The following is a 17,594-nucleotide window of genomic DNA, read 5'->3' as shown; positions in this document are numbered from 1 at the left end:
CCAGAAAACCCTGTTATACCAAGTCCCCCAGAGCAGAATATTTCCAGTTCAACAGATAATACAAAATGCTTTAAAAGTGTTCAGTCATTTTTATGTTCTAGTCATTTGGGGAGGAGGCAGAAGTTATCTTTTAAAAAAAATAAATAAATCACCCCCCAGGAAATACTCATTATTTTTTTCAAAATGTCTAGGAACAGCTTATCATTTATTTCTTGAAAGAAGGTAAACTAATCACTTTGTACTTACCTACTATTTAAATGAGAAAGCAGTCTTGATGTTCACACCATGTGGTATCAAGTACAAAAAAAAATTAAAAAAAGGAACAGCATTAAGCCTGCCTCACACTAACAATAATCTTTAAACAGTAATTTCAAGAACATTTGACAATAAATATACTGGAACAAGAAATATGAAAATTTAGTGCAGATGATAAACTAACCACAAAATTTTACAATGCCTTTACATAGGCAATGAAATATCTACTCACAAGCAATTTTACAGCCTCCTTAAATATGTCACATCAGATTCAGGAAATATTTAAACTCTTAATTCCTATTTAGGACTTAAGCTCCTACTACATTAAGATCCCGAGCTCAAAATCAGAATTGTACGCTCCCCAAACAAAGCAAGGTATGGTCACAAGAACAGCCTTGGCATGCAAAGGCTGAAGAACTGACATCCCTCCACACGTATCCACCATGGCAGAAAATGTCTGGCCTGAAAACCAGCAGTTGTTCAAGGGACAAGGGAGTGACTTGCATACTGCATACAGTATGTAAGCAAGGGTTGTAAGCACTTCTGAGAAGCATAAGAACCCAAATGCACATTCTGCTGTGGGACCACAAACTATAGAGACTTTTATCAGGGGAGTGACATGCCAATCAGTCTGATGATTAGAGTGCAGATTCTTCAGCTAGTCCTGAGGAAGCAGGGTCTGGCAAACACCAAAGTCCATCTCCCAGGTGAATTCTGTCATTTCTGAACAGCCACCTTAAAACAGACACCAAGACTCTGTTCAGGGTCAAGAAAGGGAGGAGGCGCAGCCAATTGCTTCATCGGGACAGGAAAACACCTTTCGTCTCACAGCTGTGAAGAGACAAGGGGAAAGTCCCAGCTCCTGGTACTACCCAATGCGGAGTAAGAGAGGCAGCATTTGTAATAGCCATGTAGGGGGAGCAGGGATGGTGGAAGAAGCTCTGTCAGACACCTGTGCTAATGGCTGTCCCAAACCAGACAGTGTTTGAATAAGGAAGGCCACATGCTATACACAGGTCAAAATTTAAAAACTATAGAAATGTCCTCAGCAGATGAAATTCCTGTGGAATCATAAAATGCCCTTCACGTTTTTTGAAAAAAATAATATACCTGCAGTTACTCCACCAACACAGACTGTAGAACAGAAAATGGGCTTGACGGTGACAGATGTAAGAAACAAAGCAACGAGAGGACTTGCATTCTACTGACAAAAAAAAATTACTTCCATTTCAAGCATTAGGCATTGTTTATATTGTCTCTCTTTGTGAGCATGGAGCCCAGAAGGCCAACCGTATCCTGGGCTGCATCAAAAGAAGCGTGGCCAGCAGGTTTGAGCGAGGCGATTCTGCTCCTCTGCTCTCAAGAGACCCCACCTGGAGTACTGCGTCCAGCTCTGGAGCGCCCAGCATAAGAAGGACATGGACCTGTTGGAGCAAGTCCAGAGGAGGGCCACAAAAATGATCAAAGGGCTCAAGCACCTCTCCTATGAGGACAGGCTGAGAGAGTTGGGGTTTTTCAGCGTGGAGAAGAGAAGGCTTCGGGGACACCTCATACCAGTCTTTAAGTACTTAAAGGGGGCCTACAGGAAAGATGGGGACAAACTTTTTAGCAGGGCCTGTTGTAATAGGACAAGGGGTAATGGTTTTAAACTGAAAGAGGGAAGATTAGATATAAAGAAGAAATTTTTTACGATGAGGGTGATGAAACAATGGAACAGGATGCTCCATTGTGGGAAACATTCAAGGTCAGGATGGATGGGGCCCTGAGCAACCTGATCTAGTTGAGGATGTCCCTACTCAGTGCAGACGGGTTGGACTACATGACCTTTAAAGGTCCTTTCCAACCCAAGCTATGATTCTATGATTATCACTTGAAAATCAAAACCAATTATGTTAGATATGTAAAGCTGTCTTAAAACTGAGTTACAATTGACAGGCTCAGTTCCACTTCTAAAAACAAACAAAAAAAAAGAACAATTAAAAATGAGACAATCTTAGAAACCTCTTTGACGATACTGCATTCTGCTTTCCAAGTAGGCATTCAGTTAATAACCTCTAAAAGGAAATGAAAACATATGTGAAATTATTCATATTCTTTTCCTATTGTGTTCACTTTTCCCCTTCTGCATTTTGCAGGACTCTCTGTTATTCTTCATTTAATCTTCATTGATTGTTTTTTTACAAGTGCACTTTCCATGAATGATGAATCAAGTTTATTCTCTTCTTAAAAAAAGTCTCCTCACACATATTAACTGTTTTCTTTACATTTTCTTCATGTGTAAGCCTGCCTCTATTTTGCTGTTTCCATTACTAACCAAGCTGTCTGGTTGAGAAAAAACATCTCTCTCTCCTCCCTCATGAACTTCCATGTGTTTAGCACACCATTGTTGTCCTGATCTGGAACCAAGCCAAACTTCTGTATATATATCAAAGCAAAGAAATATTGTTTCACATATTTGAAACATTTTGAAATAACAAAAAAATAATAAAAAGCTTCCAGGATTCTCCAAATGAAGACATTCCAGAAGCTGCGTATCCCACACTTTGGTTCTGCATTTCCATGTTTTTCTGTAACCAGCTTGGAAAAGAAAGCTCTTCAATTTAAAGCTAAGGTATTTCATGCTGCCATGCTTTGTCCCATTAGGAATAATTTTGCAGAAATTAATATAGGACCGAGTATCTAAAATTGTCAAATTAATTGTTCGATGCCAGAATTTAAATGTTTCTCGGAAGGTTTAGAAGCATATACTTCAATTTGTTAGGGATTTCGCTTACATAAAGCATCCAAACATTTAGAATTCAGTAAGAACTGAGAAGGATTTTGAGGATATAAACATTCATTTCTAGGGGATTTCTGTAGAAGACACCACAAATCTTTCATACTTCAAGTCAAATAAAGAATACTTGCAGCAAAGATACGGAAAGATTGATAATCAGGTGATGAACATACAGATTTGGGTCAGTCAATACTCATCAAGCAGTTTTCACGACAAAAGATCTAACATATGCTTTACAATATTGACCATCTCGATGAGATGACTGAAATTTGAGCTCTAAGCTAGATAACGGATATTTCAAGATATTAAGTGAATTAATGTTACCTATGAAGGCTACCTGTCTGAACTGGTAGTATTGAACTGGAAGTACTATGTCTTATTGAAAAAAAAAAATGCATTGTGAAATAAACTGAACATTGCAAAGAGACAGGAAGTATCAACCAATACAGACAGCAATGATCTGGGTGCAACTGTAAGGAGCTGAAGGCTAAAATGAGGTGGACTCCCTAAGAAATCAGCTAAAGTATGCATTGCTGAAAACATTGCTTTTCTCAAACACAACATGGTACAAATGTTTGGCTTTTGTATTTATGTACCCAGAAGCCCACCAAGATCTGCTTGAGGAAGTCAAATCTAAGTTTGAGTTAGGTAAAGGTTGTCCAAAGAGGTTGTGAAATCTCCGTTCTTTGAGATTCTCAGAAGTTGTCTGGACATGGTCCTGCACAACTGGCTCTAGGTGGTCTGCTTGACAAGGGGGTTGGACAAGGGACCTCCAGTGGTCCCTTCCAACCTCAACCATTCTGTGATTCTGTATTTCCAGAGAAAAAATTGACTGATCCTTAGCTCCCCACAGCAGACTTACGGGCAAGAAGATCCTAATTGCCATGGCCACACTTTTTAGCTATTTTTTACCATATACATCCAAAACTGTCCTTCTGTTACCCAGAAGAAGGGAAACAAATCTACATTGTTATGAATCCCACTTGCTTTTATGAGCCTTATTTCTTAAACCCACTAAGCTTCTTATCAGGAATTCGATCTATACAGGGAATTTCTAAAATAATAACAAACCCTTTCTCTTGCTGGGGCAACTGGGTTGTTTTTGCCTCTGAATGGGTTCCTTATACAGAAACCTGGAAAGAAAAGGATGCTACTTGGGCCCCTTTCCCCAAAAATGTGCTTAGAACAGCTGTAGCAATGCCATCTGATAAGACAGACAGCATCTGCTTTCAAAGGGAGAAAGTTTGCACAACCAAAACAGACCTGTTATCCATCGAAGGAGCAGTACTCTGAGATTTCAGTGAATCATTACACTCCAGCTGGTGCTTTTTCCAGATTGCAAATTAACTTATTTAATTATCCTGAAAAGGCCTCAGCTTTCATAAAGTTGCCCATTGTGTCACTACAATTATGGGGAACAGATTTCTCTCATCATCATATTCCAACAGCCATATTCCCATAAATCTGCACTAAACACATTTTAACTCCATTTTTGTCATCTCACGTATTTGTTCTCAATTCCCTGCTCCCCTCCTAAAAAAATAAAATATTTTTTAGGTTGTGAGACATTACTTGCAATGCTGCCTACTTGCATTAGTACCACTGGCAGAAGCATGGGAGTACACAAGTACACTTAAGATGTCAAATGACAGTTCATTTTTGAAGTACTGTCTGTCTGACACTACCATGCCTTAGAGAAAATGCTGAGATGACACTTAGACTGGGCTGCCCTTGTGGATCTGTATGGAAAGCAAGCCACCTTTTTGGAGGAGGGGGTGGGAGGAAAGAAGACTTTCTTCATGCATAAACATCACATCCCTAAGCACCAGACAAAAATAAACAGATCTGTTTTCCATGGCAACATCAAACAAAAGTGTTGACTGCTGCCCAATGGGGAATCCTCTCACCTTGGAAAAACGAAACTAGAAAAAGAAAGAAGCCAGAGATACCCCTCAGAGACTGACAATTCCTCTGCAACTGTTGTTCTTTTGCGTTCCTTGCTTCCTGCCAAAAACCAGGGGGGCGAAGTGGTGACAGGACACAGCAATCTGTAACAGCAGCTCACTCTGACCTGAAGAAATAGCTTTTACATAAACATACCATAACTTGGAAATTCTAGTCTTCTGAGGGAAGAGGTGGTTGAATACAAGGCTGCTGGTAAACTGAAGTTGTATATCATTTATAATCAGTTTTACTCCAGCTGATGAGCTGGTTGGTTCCAATTCTGTATGTTTCTGCTTTTGCAGCAAGTTTGAGCATCCAGCAAGAAGAAAGGAGACGGAATTGTCTTCATTCATACTAATCTACAAAGGAAATTGTTCCCATTTTCTACATGTACAACTAAATGCCTCAAGAAACACAATAGGTTAAGGAGTGAAGCAGGAGATACAAAAAGATTTTTGTCTCTGGCTCTTACTCCCTAGAGATACAAGTTGTTTCAAATGTCTTGACAAAGGAAGCAGAATTTAAGGGACAGTATCCTGAAAAGTCAAACACAGCCTCAGGACACAGTTAAAAATCAGACATTCACATTAATGACATTCTGACTCAGAGTTCAGCGTTTCCCTAAACACACAGATACGCTATAGTAAGGGTGGCTGGCAGGAGGGGACTTCAGGGCATAGCAGATGAAGTTCTACTGTAAATGAGCTATAAAAGGAAGAATAAACTAATTCTTAAAAAAAATGGGGGGCGGGGGGGAGGGAAGGAAAGGAAGATAGAATCTGATTATTTTTTTTTTTTTTCAATTAGACAAGCAAGCAGCTCAGTAAATTCCTATCCTCTGCGTAAGAAGGGAATAATATGAACCAAAAGTGAAGGTGAAGCTAAGGAAGAGAGAATACATACTCGTTACAAGTTTTGCTAAAAATATACTCTGGATAACTGATTTGGAACCCTTCAAGAGTATCAGCCTAAAGCAACCAAGGCAATAAACATCTATCCTCCAAACTGTCATTCCTAAAATACTCGCTTGGCAAAAAAAGGGCATTTGTGCCTTCTTAGGCTGGAGTAACAGCTGCAGGCTTTTCAGATCTCTCCACCAGAGGCTGCCAAGAAATGGTATAATTGTTGATTTGATGAGCTGATAACAGCTAAGGAACTTTTCTTAGAGAATAGGTGCTTCAATCCATGAATCTATCTGTTCATCAATGCTTTATAAGACCCTTTGTCTTTTCATGTAGCTCCAAAGCAAAGTGAAAATGGAATGCTCAGATATTCTATACTCTTCTTCTTGGAATAACACCACCAACTTTCTCTCTTCCTCTCTGAGAAATTTCAATCTGAATCAAAGAAAGGCAAGCAACTTTGATTAATATGAAATTTGGTTTCAACTATGTCCATGGGCATAGTTGTTAGGACGATGCTGGCAAAGTGAAAAACAATGAACAACTACAAAAAGATTTGCTTCTCCTCCTCCTCTTCAGATGGCTGACGTACAGCCATGATGTACCACCATGCAAAGGAATACCAGTGTCCTTATATTTAGAAAGACAGCTGCACATTAAGTCAAATAAGGAACTTTCAGTGAATATATACCATGGTGATTTTATAAACAACACAAACTGTAACAGTCCATACTACCAAAGAGTTTACCTCTAGCAAAGCATGCTCCTCCTCCTCAGCAAGGAAGCCCAAACTTTTTTAGGGTCTCTGAGGATAAAGAACTAGTCAGGTGGATCTTTTTTTTTTTTTAATGGATAACTTGTTCTTTCTCCTTCATGTGCTTGTGCATCCATACTGTGTGCAACTTTGTGTGGAGAAGAAAAACAGGCATCACAGCTTCAAAGAGTTCACAAATTTCTCACATTAGGGAAATAAAACTCCATGGGCATTCTCTAATCATTCCTGAAGCCTCTGAAAGACCTACTATTATTATTACAAACAGCAGGTGGGAAAGGAAGGCTCAGAATGCAGAGCAGGGAAGATACAGCTGCAAAGTGAACCTTGGCTGAAGGACTAGAACTCTTCAGCTCTCAATAGGCAGCAGCAGATGCAAATGCATTATCTGATCCTTACTACATCAGATTTTTCTGGTGGTGGATTTTTGTGAAAACCTGGTATTCTTGCATCTATAGAGTTGTTAAGTAGAATACAAGAAAACAAAGAAAAGCTGAGGGTTTTAATTCTTCTAAGAGGTTGCACTGTTTTAAGCAGAACACCAACTCCAAAAACAAGGCTGCAGAAACGAGTGGATGAGGAAAAGAATCCATGATCTGTAGATTACCTGGCCCTAAGAACAAGCCCAGTTATTCTCAGCCCTAAAGAGAAATTCTCTGGTGTGATATGAGGTAGTAAACTTGGGCAATACACCATCAAAACCAAACCATAACAATGTCTTGATGGATCTATGGTAGTTTTCATGTGAACAGGATGGAACACCAATTATACCACTTTTCTTCTCAACTTAGATTCAAGCTCCTCATGCCTTCCTATCTCAGCAGTAGCCATCCTTTAGCTTCTAGTCTCTATGCGCTTGAAAAATCTCAAAACTGTCACAACACACGAGAGGATTTTTTTTTTTTTTTTCCCCAGAGCAGATGATGTTAGGGGTAGAGTGGCCCCTATTTCAGGTAAGCTTTGCTTCTACGACTGTATTCCTTTAAATGCCAACCACAGGTGTTCTGCTCTTAATATACATGGTCAACTGGATCACCAGAAGAGTGCACAAATCTCACCCACAAATATCTCATCAAGTATCAGTAACAATCTTTCTTTACTCAAAGCCAAGAGACTGAGCATATCTCCAATGTAACTGTAACCATGAATGCTCCCTCAGCACTTACATCTGTCTGATGAAAAACATCATCTTTCCAGAATAACTTATGGCTCAAATCCATTATCAGAAGAGTTAACATGTCATACCAAGGTTTAAGAAGGTGTCATTGTATAGACCAAACTGGCCACTGGGGACAAGGGGGACCACAGATGAGACCAACAGATGCTCCCTCCCACCCCTCTTCAAAGAGAGAGGCAGAGAAGGGAAAAAGACCCTTAAGATTTTAGAAGGAACTAAACTACTTTAATGAAATATTAGTAATACAATAAAAAGAAAATAATGAAATATATACAAAACCATATCAAACTTCCAGGATGACAGTCACATCACCAGCTGGCACTGGGGAAGTCCCAGACTGGACTCAGTGACGAATGGGAATCACAGAATCACAGAATAGTCAGGGTTGGAAGTGACCTCTGGGGATCATCTAGTCCACCCCACCTGCCAGAGCAGGGTCACCTACAACAGGTTGCACAGGACAGCGTCCAGGCAGGTTTTGAATGTCTCCAGAGTGGGAGACTCCACAACCTCTCTGGGCAGCCTGTTCCAGTGCTCCACTACGCTCAAAGTAAAGAAGTCCCTCCTCATGTTAAGATGGAACTTCCTATGTTCAAGCTTGTGCCCATTACCTCTTGTCCTATTACTATGCACCACTGAAAAAAACCTGTCCCATCCACCTTGCACCCTCCCTTTAAGTATTTGTAAGTATTAATAAGATCTCCCCTCAATCTTCTTTTCTCTAGACTAAAGAGACCCAGGGTTATTCCTCCCCAGACGCAGTACCCTACACTTACCCTTGTTGAATTTCATCAGGTTTCTCACTGCCCAACTCTCCAGCCTGCCCAGGTCACGCTGTAAGGTGGCACAGCCTTCTGGCGTGTCAGCCACCCCTCCCAGTTTTGCGTCATCAGCAAACTTGCTGATGGTACACTCTATCCCTTCATCCAGAACTGGATTCCAGATCTGGATTCAGGATCAAGATCAAAGGCAGACGAACAGATAGAGCCCTCCTCAGATGCCGGCCATTGAAGAAAGAGTGCTGACCCTTTGATCCCTCAGCTTTTATACTGAGCAGGAGGCAGATGGGATGGAATACCCTGTTGGTCAGGTTTGGGTCACCTGTCCTGTCCGCTCCTCCCCGCATGTGGGACCCTTATCCGCTTTTCCACTTCTAAACCTCTAATGGGGCAAATAACCAAGTCAGCTGCCCTTGGCTGTTATAGCAATAAGTCTAAGCAAGAGCCTCTCTGCATACCATTCCTTGGTATCAACTATAAGCATAGGTCTTATCACTCTTAGAGTGAACATTGTTTGTACAATACGCTGTTAAATTCAGTAGTTAGAAGAGGCCCAGGTAAGAAGCAAAGTTACTGCACAAAATTAGTTCTGTTTTATCTCAAACCAGGACACCATCCTTAATTTATAAAAAGAAGTAAGAATGAGCGGGGACTTTAATGAAAAATGTGCTGGGTTTTAGCACTGTTTAAACCTCGAGTAACGATTTGAAGCAGTTGTATGAGAGGCAGACAGGGCTGACGTGAACTCCTAGATACTTCAAATGTCAAAAGGTTTTCTGTCTAACAGGTTTATCAACAGTGAAATCATAAATATAAACAAACAGTTGAAGGGAAAAGCGGCTACACACTAATCCTTCAAATTAGTAGAGTATTGGTTTTGTACCCTGGAGAAACTGAAGGAATATCAAGGATTATAGATACCACATACTTACCTCTACTATTTATGATTCCATTAGCTAAACATAGACTGAAATTAAAATTTGGCTTCACTGAAAAATGAGACTTGGTCAGCTACCCAAGGTATGTTTGAACAGGCTGCTGAGACCATAAGAAATAAAAAGAGCTATTTATGAAGAACAGCTTACTGAAGTGCTTTTTCTAAGCCAGTCAGCCCATTGCTGGCAGAATGGAGAGGGATGTCATTTGTGGCCAATTCACCATAGCCATTCACCATTAGTGAATATCGCAATGGGTCAAGTCAACCATAAACTGTAAAGTAAGAGCTTCCCTGTACACATAATGAAGAAAGCACAGAAAATTCAGTGCAGCTGTAGACATCTAAAATTAGACAAGACTTATCACATTTTAGGTCTGTGAACAAACTTCATTGTGACTAGGGCAATGAAAATTAACGTCCTTTGGAAGAGGTGTTATTCACCGGGGACAGTTGCTTTCCTCTGCCTACCTCACAACTAAAAGAGCTTACTTTGGCCAGTGAAATATCAGTATTGCTCAGTTCAAGAGCTTGGGGTAAAGAATCTCTAAAAAGTCAGGCGTGGAACACAGAAGTTGCAGATGAATTGACTGCATTTCTAGTGTTTGATGAAAACATAGATCCACCACCAGTGAAGAAAGAGTTGGTATGCGAACTATTACAGGACCTTGACCCCTACAAATCAATGGGCCCTGATGTTATCCACCAGAGGGTGTTAAGAGAGCTGGCTGATGTCATTGCGAGGCCACTCTCCATAATATTTGAGAAGTCGTGGAGATTGGGGGACATCCCAGAAGACTAGGAGAAAGCTAATATCACTCCCAACTACATGAAGGGCTTAAAGGAGGATCCAGGAAATTATAGGCCCATCAGTCTTCAGTCCTTGGGAAAGTCATGGAATGAATCCTCCTGGGGGCTATCACAAGTCAAATGAAACACGTGATTGGGAAAAGGCAGCACAGATTCACCAAGAGCAAACCATGCTTGACAAACCTGATCACCTCCAACAAATTAACCTGCTCAGTTGATGTGGGGCCAGCGTTGTCTACCTGGATTTCTCCAAGGCTTTTGATACAGTTCTCCACAGCCTCCTCCTGGAGAAACTGATGTGTCATGGTCTAGACAAGTGGTCTGTGCAGTGGGTGGGGAAGTGGCTGTCAGGCGACACCCAGAGAGTGGTGGTAAACATCACATGGCAACCTGTCACAAGTGGGGTCCCCCAGGGATTGATATTGGGCCCAACGCTGTCTAATATCTTCATAAGTGATCTGGATGGTAGGATCAAGTGTACCCTGATGAAGTTTGCTGACGATACCAAACTAAGTGAGGAAGTGGACATTTCGGAAGAGAGAGCTACCCTGCACGAAGACCTGGATAGGCTGGGAGAGCGGGCTAACAAGAACCTTATGAAGTTCAACAAGGACAAGTGTAAGGACTTGCACCTGCAAAAACATAATCCAGGAGTGCAGCACAGGCTGGGATCTACCTGGCTGGGGAGCAGCTTTGTGGAAAGGGACCTGGGGGTCCTGGTGGACAACAAGCTCAATATGAGTGAACAGTGTGCTGCAACGGTAAAGAAAGGCAACAGGATTCTGGGTTGCATCAACAAGGGCATCACCAGCAGAGAGAAAGAAGTCATTATCCCACTCTACTCAGTGCTTGTCAGGCCACACCTGGAATACTGTGTTCAGTTTTGGCCCCTGCTATACAAAAAAGATGTGGGCAGGCTGGAGAGTGTCCAGAGAAGGGCCACAAAGACGATCAAAGGACTGGAAAGCCTGTCATAGGAGGAAAGGCTGAGAGAATTTGATTTGTTCAGCCTTGAGAACAGAAGACTTAGGGGAGAGCAGTATTGAAAGAATAGCTACAAAGAAGTCGGAGAATCCCTTTTTACAAGGAATCACATGGAAAAGATGAGGGGTAGTGGGTACAAGTCACTCCTGGCGAGATTCTGATTGGACACAAGAGGAAATTTTTACAATGAGAACAATCAGCCATTGGAATAACCTCCCCAGGGAAGTGGTGGATTCCCCAACATCGGACACTTTTAAGATTGAGCTGGACAGGGTGCTGGACCATCTTGTCTAGACCATGCTTTTGCCAAGAAAGGTTAGACCAGATGATCCTTGAGGTCCCTTCCAACCTGGCATTCTATGATGATATGATATGTTCTGCTTAATCTACAATTAAAATATCCTCTCTAGGTGTTAATAAATCTCTCCTGATCGTATCCATCACATGCAATCAGTTTTTCACAACATTAAGACACCTGTTGCAAAAAGCAGCTTGTAAGTTACTTTTACTCTTAAGTAAACTTCAAGTTTGGAACAAGTTGCAGAGAATAGACACACAAACAATAACTGAATATTAATAGTCATTAAATCACTTGCCTAGAGGGAAAGGTTTATTATAGTAAATAAATAAACAAACAAACAAACCATTAGCATTTCTAGCTAAAGTCTAATACATTTCTCCCATCAAAGTTAGAATCCAGAAATCTTTTGACAAGGCAACAAAGAAGCTACCATTTCAGTTCAAAAGCATTCCAGTAAAACCTCACCAAGTTTTCTACCACGGAACATTCTAAAAATCTCAAGTCATAAAGCAACTAGCTAGACATTTTGATTTTAGAGATCCCCTCAACAGTGAACTCCTTCCCTTCTTTAGCCCAGAGCATTTTGACCTCCATCTCCTAGAGGAAATACCTCCCCAGAGCCTGGAGACATCCTCTACCGCCTGATTTCCAAGTTTGTCCTGTGCCACTGATCCCTTAGAGTGAGAGTGACTCACTCCATGTGCCCAAGTCAGAGACACAGCGCTGTTTGAGCTCTTTTTTCTTCACATTCTTTAACTAACAGTTTTCCTGAATCCTACAATATCATATTCACAGTATTTTATCATGTCGTAACAAACATTCACAGTATGCACAGTCTAAATGCATTAACAGAAATAGCAGACATACAGTCCTTTGCCTGCCCAGCCTTCCCGATATACATATTAGGGATCCATGCTTTCAACCCATTAAGGTTAAATTTTCATTTTAAGCATCTTTAAAGTGGTAAAAAATATGCAATATGTCTTTAAGACATGTTCCAAATGTAAATAGGGTATGTCAATATTCTTACAAACTTGGATCTCCGAGGTTATAGAGTAACACTTTGTACTGACAATATTGTCTGGAATTATTCTGTATGATATATATTGATTCTGAAGGTTAAAAATGTAAGTTCTGAGTAAGCATCAAATTCTCAAGCTCAATCCCATTACAAATGAATTAAGTGTTCTACTACTTCAGGACTTTGGGAAAAACAGAAAGCTGCACACTGAAGGCTCTCACGTATAGGTACAAGAAATGGTGTGGACAACATAAAAGCTGTTTGTTTCCTTGCTACTGCAACATAGAAATTATTTCAGAAACTTACCATTTTCCAAGCAGAATCTTGGACAGATCTTGTTCAAAAGAAGTTCTTGACGTAATCGAAGAACTTCAGCTTCCAGCGCTTCAACTTTCAATTTCCATCCAAAATCTTGTTCGGATACAGTTTTGGCAAGGTGCTCAGTGTATTCTTTGCAACTCTTCCCTGGTGGTTTTGAGTGGATAATTGCAAAAGCCAGTGCTAGTTTTGATATTTTCAAATACCAAATTTGATTTTCTCTTCCGTCTTTGATTTCTATCACATTAGAAAAACAGAAAACAAAAAAGTAACTTCACTATGACTCTATTAAGCAAATTATGCGCAGTAATTTCTTGGCTTTGAAAACAGTTCAACAGTGAGACCGATTATTTTATTTCTAGCGCATTTCTAAATCATCAAGAAAAAGAGTAGAAATGTAAGCATCTGTGCACAATGTGAAAATAAAACATACATGAGCTGCACTCCAGCTGTAAAAATAAAATTCAGGCAGTTTTGAGAATAATTGTGGAAATAGTAAGGACTTCAAATAAGCTTATCCTAGCAAAATTTTAAATGGAAATGTTATCTCCACTAAAACAAAGATGAACACACTAAAAATACTAATGTCCAAAAAACCCCTGTTGCCTCCTCCTCCCAAAAAAATCCTAAACCCATGACTGAAGAACACATATGGGGTTATTCATACTTAGCTTAAACACAATACATACACTTTCTTGAAATTGTACCAAAAGTCCCAGTGCTCAAAAGATAAAACTTCTGAGGTTGTTGTTAGTGTCTGGTTTTGGACACCTGCTATTGCTGCACTTGCAGTTCTAAGTCTACATTAAGCCTCAAGCCTGGAGAAAAGCTAATGAAAGAGTAAGCCCTTAGAAACTGAAACTACTTTCTATAGTCACTGCTTAAAGCAGTTACGCATTAAATAAATGGTACTTTTTGCAAAATTTCTTACTCGTAGAAATCTGTTTCACACAACTTTCCCATTCATATCTAAGAACTCCAGTGAAAAAGCAGAAGTTAATTCCCTCAACCTCAAAGGATCAGCACCTATGTAGGACAACAAACTGATGTAAGGCTTGTTTGCCTTATACATCAAAGGAAATGTTTTACAAATACTGAACCATGCAAGTAATTGAACTGCCTTCAAAGCTGTGAATAAAATGAAATACATGGTTCCACACTAAAAGAAGAGTGAGTAGTAACAGTAAGGTATCCAAAATCTTTGGCTTTGAACCTAAAAGGTGCTCCCCAGATTATCTCATCTTAATAGAAACCTCACCCAGCTATCACTCAAACAGTGTCTGTCAAGTTTCATTTTTACAAAGTTCCTTTGCAGATCAGAGCCACAAATTAGGGCATGCAGAAAGATGTCTTACAAATGGCATTCACTGCTGGTTTATCATTTTGATATCTCCAGAGACAACTTTGCAAAAACTTTCTGATTCACCTCCGTTTAAAAAAGGATAAATAAAGATTTGCTTTGTACTTTATAACATGCTTTGTCAGTACTAGCATTTTCCTTTAAATTACATTCAGGGAAGTTGCAGAAGGATCAACATTCCAGTATGGGTCAGGAAATGGTATTCAATTTCAGTGTTTCACAAATGTTCAGGTGCTTTTTATCATTAGAGAGTCACCACCAGTACCTTCTTTTCTACCACGCTTTGTTTATTTCTATTCATACAAGATACTATTACAAAGAAAATCAAAGCCAGCTGTTTGACCACTAATACTTTACTACTATGCACTTTACATGTTTCAGTCCACAACTCTAAATCAAGTAATTTAGAGACAAAAAAAGTCCCCAATAAAAATAACCTAATAAGTAGATAAGTATTACAAGGAACTGGAATGGAAATAGTTGAAACTGAATTTCTACAGCTCAAGGAAATTTAGAAGGGTGAACTGCTACTTTAGTGATATTTTTTCACCACTTACTACCAAACTAAAGAGAGTCACTTTTCTACTTTGTTTTAAAGGGGACTACTATATTTTAAGCAGAGCAAAAACTTTAGCGCACACACTAATAACACAATACAGACAAGCAAAAGGTTCTTTCACCATCAACATGCCAAAATGCTATTTCCTAAAGGAGATGTGTCCCTAATAAATCACATAAACTATGGCATCTTACCTAATTTTCTTTCAGTCATAATCATAAAAATCTTAAATAGCATTCCACCTTAACACATAGGACACAAAATTAAGTAATGAGATTTGGATTTTCAGGGAGGCTTTTTTCTCTTTGACATCTTGTACAGACTCACTTCTACAGTAGTAGTGTCTTAGACTGAATGAGTTTAATGAGGTACTCTTACTCTGGAGAAAAAGAATCACTCCTTTTCCAAAGAGATGATGTTAAAAAAAAAAAAAAAAAAAAAAAAAGGCAGGACAGATCACAAAGCTGGTTCTCCTTAGGAACAAGACACAATCAAAGCAGGTTTTTGAGAAGTAATTCTATTGGAATCTCAAAATCTCTTGTTTAAAACCAGGTAATTAATGACAAATGGCAATATACCTGCACGTATTTCCAGAAACAGTGGATTTCATAAAGATTTTACAGAGACTATGCAGCGCTCACCTTCTTTCTATTACTGTCACTATCGCAATTTCTCTTCTCTTTTCTTGTCTTATGATCATGAAAAGAGAAATTTGTGGAACAAAAAGCTGGAGTTTTAAGAGTTGATTCAAGTTTCTCACAGTTCCCTAAAGGGACAACTGCTCTCACAGAAACCACTGTAAAAAACCTCCTGGAAAATAACACACCGGATGACATTATTAGAAATATGGGCACGCTGGCCAACTGTGCATTAGCAAAAATTGCACAGCGATCTGTTGCTCTCAGGAAGTGCTGCACTGAAAACCACCAAATGAGAATGCATTCCATTAAAAGCATATTGGCAGCTACAGAGTTTTATCAATAATATTTTTGCTTATATCAGCACAGAAATGATACCAATGGTTCGGTAGAAAAAAAGGTTTAGAATTAAACCAGATCTTTTCCTTGATTTGGAATAGTACCAGGACAAGAGCAGAAGTAGTTACCAGTCTAACCCTAGCTGCTAATGCCAAAATAATGTCCGACAGAAACCAGAAGGATCAAGAATTACTCACCAAAACACATCTGGTACCCAAGTTACTCAGCAAGAATAACTACTTACTAACCAAGCTCCATTTGTGTGTTTACTCAGTGCTAAGGGAACCACTAATTCCTTGTGTGCCCTGCTAGAAGCAGGGTGCAGTACCCTCACAACAGATACCATCCAGTGACAAGTTTCCTATCCAACTCCTTCAATCCACAGTGCGGTAGTGGAAGTGCACTCAGAGGACAAGATTGGCTAAAATCGTTGTCAAACAGGACTGCGTCTCCAGATTTCCAACATGAGAAAGAGAGACCCCCGGCCTCTCTCCAGCCTTCTAATTCTCATACAGGGAGAGGGTACTGAGGACCCACGGCCACATCGAGGTCCTAGCTGTGGAAGGCTACTGAGTAATCATTTAGCTGCTGAAATAATCACAAAAGAAGTCATGAACTGTCCTGTACAGCTCTGTGTTAGATAACCAAGGGGAAGTAAGAAGTGGTGTGAGATCCTTTGAAGACCTTAGATATAAACAGGAAACAAGATAACAGAAGGAACCTGGGAAAATCCAATTCATAAACACTACCCTACTCCACCAACCTGCCACTCCTGCTGTTTCGCAACTGCATTCGATGCAGCAGCTCGCATTACACCATTAGCTATAGCAAGATACCGTTCTGCTAAGTTTGACACTTGTTTTTGACACTGTCTGCAACATGTGAAGAGGAAATAATTCCCGCTAATTAGAAAAAAAAAAAAAACCAACCAAAACACTATTTTCAGATTATCACCTTATTAGTTCATTTTCTTCTCAGTCAGAAACTTCATATATTTAACTCCATTCCAAAGGTCAAAGGTTTCACATTATTGGCTAAAAAAACTGAACAATTCAAATCATTCATTGTTATTAAAAAACTGTAAACATCCATTAAAGCCATGAAACTTCATCTAAACTTAAATCATTCATTAATGACATTTTAACAAGCTATAAAATCTCCTATTTCCAAAAAAGCTGCAACCCCACAAAAGGGCTGTTTATGCACCTTGCTAGTTAGTGGTCCCCACTTTCATACTGATAACATGCTGCCAAAATCTGGAAGTTGAGGTCAAACATTTGACATCTTCAAGAAACAAAGACAATTCCCTGAGCCCACTACTGACACAAAAGCACCCCTTCTTCCCCTAGCACTCTCTCAGCTGTCAGAAGATGCTTTTCTGCCTCTTACCTCTTCATTGTTTCATTTTTCACTGTTAGCTACACACTTAACAACCCAACAGTTCAGCCTTTGAATGCACAGCAGATGCCTTCACTGCTGCACACATCACCAAATCAAATCTCAAGAGGAGAAAAATACTCCTGGATCCTGTTTGGGGGTTCCTACCTCATGCCAGAATTGCACTACTGTCAACAACAGGCTGTCATAGATAACTAATTTTCTGCCTTTAACAGAACGGCAGGGATGATCTCTTCATAGAATCATAGAATTGTCTAGGTTGGAAGGGACCTTTGAGATCACCAAGTCCAACCATCAACCTAACACTGCCAAAACCACCACTAAATC

General features: G+C 39.8%; 1 protein-coding gene across 1 annotated transcript in view; it reads right to left on the bottom strand.

The window, feature by feature from the left end:
- The window catches only part of MEI4 (meiosis-specific 4 homolog (S. cerevisiae)), a 71,273-nt gene extending 56,168 nt beyond the window's left edge, over positions 1–15,105 (bottom strand). Inside the window, exons 1-2 of the mRNA XM_009887513.1 lie at positions 15,087–15,105; positions 12,962–13,210 (exon numbers count right to left, since the gene is read on the bottom strand). Coding sequence (XP_009885815.1) covers positions 12,962–13,210; positions 15,087–15,105 — 268 coding nt within the window. The remainder of the gene's footprint in view (positions 1–12,961; positions 13,211–15,086) is intronic.
- Between the last annotated feature and the right edge of the window lie 2,489 nt (positions 15,106–17,594).

This window comes from Charadrius vociferus, unplaced genomic scaffold (genome assembly GCF_000708025.1).
Source record: "Charadrius vociferus isolate BGI_N301 unplaced genomic scaffold, ASM70802v2 scaffold185, whole genome shotgun sequence".
NCBI lineage: Eukaryota > Metazoa > Chordata > Aves > Charadriiformes > Charadriidae > Charadrius > Charadrius vociferus.
Note: the sequence above shows the minus strand (reverse complement) of the source record. Positions and strands in the feature narration are given on the sequence as shown.